Source organism: Mesitornis unicolor, unplaced genomic scaffold (assembly GCF_000695765.1).
Source record: "Mesitornis unicolor isolate BGI_N332 unplaced genomic scaffold, ASM69576v1 scaffold45005, whole genome shotgun sequence".
Taxonomy (NCBI): domain Eukaryota; kingdom Metazoa; phylum Chordata; class Aves; order Mesitornithiformes; family Mesitornithidae; genus Mesitornis; species Mesitornis unicolor.
The window spans coordinates 3794-11579 of NW_010184382.1; the positions used below are offsets into that span (position 1 = coordinate 3794).

The following is a 7786-nucleotide window of genomic DNA, read 5'->3' on the forward strand; positions in this document are numbered from 1 at the left end:
GCTTTTCCCTGCTGTATCGGGGTACTGATGGGATGAGGGCTCCTGCAGAGCTGTTCCCCCCATGGCCCACTGTGTATGAACAGAGGCAGAGCTCCCCGAATCATCTCCTCGCCGTTGACTTATGGAGGGTTTGCTGGTCTGTGGGGCTCTCAAATGTTTTTGCACTAAATGGAGCTCTGGCAGCTCTGTTTTGCTTCCTTCCTTCTGGTGAGCGCTATTGGGAAGTAATTAAATTCAGGTATTTAATTCAAGAACTTGAGTGACTCGTGTGGGGAAGGAGCCGCTCTCTGTGGAGCGAGGTGGTGACACAGCGGCCCAATGCTGGGACCTGGCAGGGACGTAGGACTGAGAGGAGCCCTTTGGTCCCATTTCTGCTTTTCTCCCTCACGAAAACTTATCAAAAGCAGAAGAGAATTGCAGTAAAAAGACCTGAGGGCTGTTTGGAGCTCTTAATTGTTAATTGACTTTGATTTAATTGGGATTGTGCGTCCCCAAAGCCAACGGTTCCCATCACAGGATCACAGAATCTCAGGAGTTGGAAGGGACCTTGAAAGATCATCCAGTCCAACCCCTGCCAGAGCAGGATCACCTAAATAAAAAATCTTCCTCTCTTAGCAGCTCTGAGAACAGCCAGGATGTCACATCGCACCATTCACCTTTTCCGGAAGGGACTTCGGCTTCACGACAACCCGGCGCTGCTGGCGGCGCTGGAGTCCTCGGAGGTCGTCTACCCCGTCTACATCCTGGACAGGAAGTTCATGACGTCGGTGATGCACATCGGGGCCCTGCGGTGGCATTTTCTGCTGCAGTCCCTAGAGGATCTCCAGAAAAACCTGTGTCAGCTGGGCTCGTGCCTGCTGGTTGCTCAAGGAGAGTACGAGGCCGTTCTTAGAGACCAGGTCCAGAGGTGGGAGATCACCCGAGTGACTCTGGATGCGGAGACGGAACCGTTTTACAAGGAGATGGAGGCCAACATACGGCGGCTGGGAGCAGAGCTGGGCTTTGAGGTGCTCTCCCTGCTGGGCCACAGTCTGTACGACACCAACCGGTACGTGGTTGCCCCAAAGAACACCTCCAGGAAGGTTGATTTTAGATCTAGCAAGCATCAGGGAGAGGAAAGGCCAAGTATCCTGGTCCTTCTGGATCCTGTTCTGTTGATAACATTGGACTGAGGTGAACATGACTCTGTTTGCTGGGGATTTTTTTCGGTGTTGGTCACAGATTTTTGGTGGGTTGCACAGGATGTTGGGCTCTGATTCCAGCCTAAAGGGTTTGTTATTTTTTTTTTTTCCTTTTGGGCAGTTGAATTCACTTCAAAACTTAACATTAGCCACTCTTTTAAACAGAGTGGAAGAAATTCTTTCACACCTTTAATGGGACTTTAAAGAGAAACTTTTTGTGTCAGATTTTTTGTAATCTTTCTGATCAGCTTTCACTGCTGTCTGGATCCACTTGGATCCAGGCTGTTACGCAGAGCTGAATGACTGAAGATACTGAAATGAATAATAATAGGGAGGTGATCAGTAATAGAAAAAACAGCCTTAACACCCTAATTCTGCAAATTCCCCTAATTTACGTAAATGCAGGGATATCTGTGCCTTGCCATCTCGAATTCAAGCTGTCTGCTCACATAAAAGAGTTACTTACTGCCCTGAACCTGTGTATTTTTGGGATCTGACTGCCCCTGGCAGCCCCAGATGTGTCCTGCACCTTGAGCTCTGCTGTCCTGGCTGTGTCTGAATGTGCAGAGCTGCCCAGTTGGAGCCGTGGCTGCCATCCTGGTCCCAATTTTGTTGTCTTAAGTCCTGAGGGACTGCTCTCAGGATGGATGTGTGTTCACGCAGGGAAGTTTTACTTGTAAAATCTGTAATTTCCACATTCAGTTGTATGAACCAGAGCTGTTCCAGCCTTTGCTGTCACCTTCCTGTCCACTGGCAGCTCCAGCTTCCTCCTCGGTTTATATTATGGTGAAAAGCGATCTTGTTTTCTTTAGGATTTTGGACCTGAACGGTGGGAGCCCCCCATTAACGTACAAGAGGTTCCTTCACATTCTCTCTCTGCTCGGCGACCCTGAGGTGCCTGTCCGAAATCTTACAGCTGAAGACTTCCAGTAAGTAACTCTTGGAGAGCAGGAAATCACAGGTGCTTTTTCTGCCCAAAAGAAGAGCCAAAAGAGGAGGCTCTGAGCTTCCTCCTGTGGATGAATGAGATGGGGGAAGCTGGAGAGGAGATGTCTCTGAGCCTTTCATACCGGATGGGAACCAAGAGGGGTGTCTGAGCTGTGGGGGCTGCAGCCGACTGCTCTGAGCGCTGTGATTTGGTGGGTCTGTTCCTCTCTCCCCAGTTCAGGTTGGAATTACCCTGAGTGATTGCAAGACGAGCTCTTTTTTTTCCCAAGCAGAGTGCAGCCTGAGGCTTCTGCCTGAGCTTTCATTCCCCTGTGCTCTGCTCTGCTGGGACAGAGGAGATCTTGGCATGTGCCATGGGCAGGGGTCTCCTTCCCCCTTCTGGCTCCAGTTCCCACTTTGAAAGAGGCTTTTCTCTCCCATTAGGAGATGTAGGATCCCTGACTCGGGCCTGGCAGAGTCCTACAGGGTGCCTCTCCCTGGGGATTTGAAGATCCCCCCGCAGAACCCCTCTCCCTGGAGAGGAGGAGAGACCGAAGGGCTGCAGCGCCTGGAGCAACACTTGACTGATCAGGTCAGCCTTGGGCTTACACGGGCGGTGCTGCCGGCTCTGGGTGGGCTGCGGTTAGCGACCACCTCACTCCTTTTATGTGGGGTTGTGTCTGGACCTTGAGAAGGGGTTCAGCTGGAGAAAAGGAGGGTGAGGGGAGACCTTATCCCCTCTGCAGCTCCTGAAAGGAGGGGGTAACGAGGAGGGTTGGTCTCTTCTCCCAGTAACAAGCGATGGGACAAGGGGAAATGGCCTCAAGTTGTGCCAGGGGAGGGTTAGGTTGGATATGGGGAAAAATTTCCTTACTGAAAGGGTTATCAGGCAGTGAAAGGGGCTGCCCAGGGCAGTGGTGGAGTCCCCATCCCTGGAGGGGTTTAAAAGATGGGGAAATGAGGTGCTTAGAGACATGGTTTAGTAGCGTACAGGTTATGGTTGGACTTGATCTTAAAGGTCTTTTCCAACCCAAGGACTCTGTGATTCTATGAAGTGCTGAGCTGTGGAGCCCTGCTTCAGCTCCAGCTGAGTTTATCTCCATCAGGGCTCAGCTCTTGGCAGCCAAGCCTGTCCTGGTGCTGGCTGCTTTTAAGCAATTGCTTTACCCTCTCCCAGTTTCATAAAGTGGAGAAGACCTTCAGGGCAGTGCTGTTGGACCAAGGGAGCTGTTCCCTGCACCACAAAATCACCCGGCTCTGGGGAGAGCAGAGCTTCACAGCACCCATGGGTGGGACATGGCCTTGACGTTGGGCTTGGAGGCGGTCAATGCGTTTGGAGATCTCAGAGGAGGATGACAGCCTGGTCTCAAGATCGTCCTTGATGGTGGCATTTGTGGGAGGACGGGTGGTGGGAGCATTTTCCAAGATGCCAATTGCCAAGAGTTTTTTCCCTGTTTCACCTTGTACTGCCTGAGCCTGGATTTCTGTTCTCGTTTTAGGGCTGGGTGGCAAATTTTACTAAACCAAGAACAATCCCAAACTCGCTGCTTCCAAGCACCACGGGCCTGAGCCCATATTTCAGTATGGGCTGTCTGTCAGTTCGCACCTTTTTTTACAGATTGTCAAACATCTACGCTCAGGTAAGAAAAGAATTGGTCCTAGTTAAGTAAATTCAGCACTTTCATGTGTCTGGCACGTGAGACCAGGATTTAACGTTCTTGATGGAGACCTGGTGCATCAAAAAATGTTACTTTGCTGATGTCTTCTGTGAAGACTACGTAGTGGCTTTGTATGTTGTGTGAAACACTTGTCAATGCACACAGCTTTTCCCATATACATTTTCCCAATTAAGTTTTAGTAATATGATAAGTAGGGAGCAGTGAGAGCTGGAAGCAGCAGGGAGGCCTCCTAAAATTCAAGTTGTTCAAGACATCTGCCTGGTGTTCAAGTGACCTTTTCGATCAGTTGAGGCTGTCCAAGCAGTTGTGGTGTTAGGAAGCGTCTGTTTTCATCTTAGACGAGTTTGAACTGCAGCGTAAGCCAAATCCAGCGTCTGAACTCTTGTTTGTTTCTTAAGAAAAAGTATGGCTGAAACCAAGCCAAGAAAACCAAGATCTCCCTGAACCTCCTTCTTAAGACTACGTCTTGAGACGTGGATGAGCCACCTGAATTCAGCCTGCCAAGCAATTAATACGTTATTAAATGCATGTTTGGTTTAAGAAATCCCAGTGTGACACCGTTTTGGAAGGTAGATGGAGAGTATCTGAGGTAACACTGAGGTCTAACAGAGTTCAGCTTTGCTTTTGGACATAGAGCATTGCTTCAGAGCTTTGATTTCTTTGGCTTTCATGGTAAAGTCCCATGGAGCTGGTAGTGTAGTTAGATTAACCTTAGTTATATGGGCCTGACAGTCCCAAAATGAGTGAGACTCCAATGGTACATAGGAACTGGAGCTTTGATCTCGTGCCTTTGCAGGCCAAGCATCACTCCCTGCCCCCAGTGTCGCTCCAAGGGCAGCTCCTGTGGAGGGAATTCTTCTACACGGTGGCATCAGCAACGCCAAACTTCACCAAAATGGCTGGGAACCCCATCTGCCTCCAGATCGGTTGGTACGAGGATGCGGAGAGGCTCCACAAATGGAAAACGGTAACAAGATGCGTTGCCACAACTGCTATGCTTAGGTTTAGAGCTCTTCTAGTGCCCTAGGGTTGGTCCCTGCTGGCTCTTTGAGGTGGAGCTCACAGCAGCGCGTAGGGAAGCAGCATGATGAAGCTTTGGGCTGATGTTTCTTTTCTCCTGCAGGCACAGACAGGGTTCCCGTGGATCGACGCGATTATGACCCAACTGCGCCAGGAAGGCTGGATCCACCACCTTGCCCGGCACGCTGTCGCCTGCTTCCTGACGCGGGGGGACCTCTGGATCAGCTGGGAAGAGGGCATGAAGGTTCACTGCTGCTTTTTGGTTTTCTTTTTTTCTGGCTGACCCTGAGAAACCCCTGGCAGTGGGAGGTGGTGCTGTAGAGCAGCGCTTCATTACTGAGCCTTGCTGGGAATCTCCTGGTTTATGAAATCCCCTGGTCTTTTGCTCAGGTCTGAGCCCTGCTGTGCTTGGTGCAGTGGTGAGAGGTGGTTCTCATCCCCAAGGTCTAATTACAGAATGGTTAAGGTTGAAAGAGACCCCTAAGACCATCAAGTCCAACATCAACCCAGCCCCACTGTGCCCACTAAACCACGTCCCCAAGTGCCACATCACTGTGCTTCTTGAACCCTTCCAGGGATGGGGACTCCACCACTGCCCTGGGCAGCCCCTTCCAGTGCTGGACCACTCTTTCAGTGAATAAGTTTTCCCTCATATCCAATCTAACCCTCCCCTGGCACAACTTGAGGCCATTTCCTCTTGTCCTAATCACTTGTTACTTGGGACAAGACACCAACACCTACCTCACTACAACCTTCTTTTAGGTAGTTGTAGGGCATGATAAGGTCTGGTGATTTTGAATGCTGAGGATATTGGGGACCTGCTCGGTCTGCAGCAGGCTTCAAAGCCAGAGCTTTGGGCTCCGGGTTCCTCTATCACCAGGTCCTGCTCTATCTCCCTTTTGGCAAACTGTCTTGCTGGGGAGCCTTCCCTGCGTGCGCTGAGAGGGGGATAACCCAGCCCAGCGCTGTGCTTTTAGCAGCAAGCTCCCCCCCTCATCTCCCAGCCTTTAATTTTGACATCTTGGCCATTTCAGGGGTGTTTCTCTCTTTCTTTTCCTATCCCTGAAGTGCAGGTGTTTGAAGAGCTGCTTTTAGATGCCGACTACAGCATCAACGCGGGGAACTGGATGTGGCTGTCGGCCAGCGCGTTCTTCCACCAGTACACGCGGATCTTCTGCCCTGTCCGCTTTGGGAGGCGCACGGACCCCGAGGGCCAGTACATCCGGTAGGGTGACCACAGCATGGCACCGTCTGCTCCAGCAGAGCTTCCCCGGCTCCTCTTACAGCAGGAGCTGGTGGACTCGGTCTGTTTAAACATAAACCTCAGTGAAACAGCAGTCGTAGCAGTGATTTTATTTAACACATTAGGAAGCCGAGGCACGGAGACGTAGAGAGACATACCCATGGTTGCACAGGTGATGACTGCGCAGGGGATTTTATTGATTTGTGAGCTCCTGTTGGCTCCAGCGCAGTGTTTGATCACCAGGCTGACTGCTCTTCCTAAAGGACTTGAGTAAAACTTCCCACAGCTCCCCCACTCCAGTCTGTGCCACATTTCTTGGTTCTGTAGGTGGTCTGATTCATTTCAGACACTTAGGTTTTATTTCCCACTCTGAGTGAGTCCTCTCTGCTTCAAAGTGTCACTTTCCTCATCTCTGGATAAGGCACTGAAGAGTTTTCTCCTATGTAGGGTGTGATTTTGCCGCTGCCTGCAATAGGGGCAGCCTGCATTGATGTTCGAGCAAACTCCTTTTCCCCACATCTCCTCTTCCTCACATCCTGTCTAGCTGTGGGTCTTGGCAAGGGGAAGCCCACGCTGACGTACCTGACAGACTGGGGTAGAAAATGACTTTTCCGTTCTGTAAGAATGCTTAATAAGTTCAAAACCAAATTAATTAGAAGTTTAGGATGCCAGTTGAAATGTTAAATGAATATTTTGGATGAAGTCAAAACGGAGGTAATGTTAGAATCAACCCATTTATTCTATGCTGTAATCTTAGCTTTTGGAAGATAGCACCCTATGGAGGTTTTGAAACATAAACCCAGGGGTTTTTTGTGCAAAATAAATCAGAACTTTCCCACGGTTTGCAAATCAATATGATCACCAAGAACTAACATGGCCTGAGTTGGTTTACACTTCTCTTAAACATATTATTATATATCTGCAGGGTTCTAAAACCCCTATATTATTCCTGTTTTGTAGGAAATACTTGCCTATGCTAAAGAACTTTCCCTCCAAGTACATTTATGAGCCGTGGACAGCATCTGAAGAGGAGCAGAAGCAAGCGGGGTGTATCATAGGTAATTGATTCAAATACCTTGCTAAGGATTTTGCTGCTGCTAACACATCCGTGAGATGGAAGCATCACACTTCCAACACAAGGCATGCATTTACCTTCCGAAAATGGATTAATCCAGCAGTCTACTTTCTGTCGATTCTCCTTTAAAGTTTTTCACTGGATTCTAATCTCAAAGTACATGGTTTTGGCTCAACTTCATGGCCTAAAGCTGTTGGATCACTAAGTTGTTGCTTTTGCACTTATCTATCTCAGATGCTTCGCTGTCTTTAAATAGGATCTGAACATCCTGTGCTTTTACACTTGCTCTAATGCATCTTTGAAGTCTCTCATAAGCTTATGTCTAAATGGGAGCTCTTACTCTGATGGAGAGAAGCAGGAACTTCTGAAGAGTGGTTGCCTGGTCTATCTTAGATGCCATTTATTTTAGGAAACACTGCAAGCATTTGCTCTGGTGCAAATCCAGCAAAACGTCCTTGATTTGTCCTGTAACAGCCACTGTCTCTGTGTCGCACCAGGTCGAGATTACCCCTTCCCAATGGTGAACCACAAGGAAGCCAGCGATCACAACCTGCAGCTGATGAAACAGGTCAGAGAGGAGCAGCACAGAACAGCGCAGCTGACGAGAGGTGAGGGCTGCTGCAGCGCTGGGTGTTCAGCGCACGGTGACGCAGAGGCCGTC

General features: G+C 49.5%; 1 protein-coding gene across 1 annotated transcript; it reads left to right on the forward strand.

The window, feature by feature from the left end:
• Window positions 1-635: 635 nt before the first annotated feature.
• On the forward strand, window positions 636-7733 carry LOC104540606 (cryptochrome-1-like; the record flags this gene model as incomplete). The annotated part of the gene is made up of 9 exons (XM_010184448.1): window positions 636-1048; window positions 1994-2110; window positions 2553-2700; window positions 3608-3748; window positions 4584-4754; window positions 4911-5051; window positions 5881-6032; window positions 7011-7108; window positions 7623-7733. Coding segments are annotated over exons 1-9 (1492 nt in total), but the record flags the coding sequence as incomplete, so codon positions are not given.
• Window positions 7734-7786: the final 53 nt, after the last annotated feature.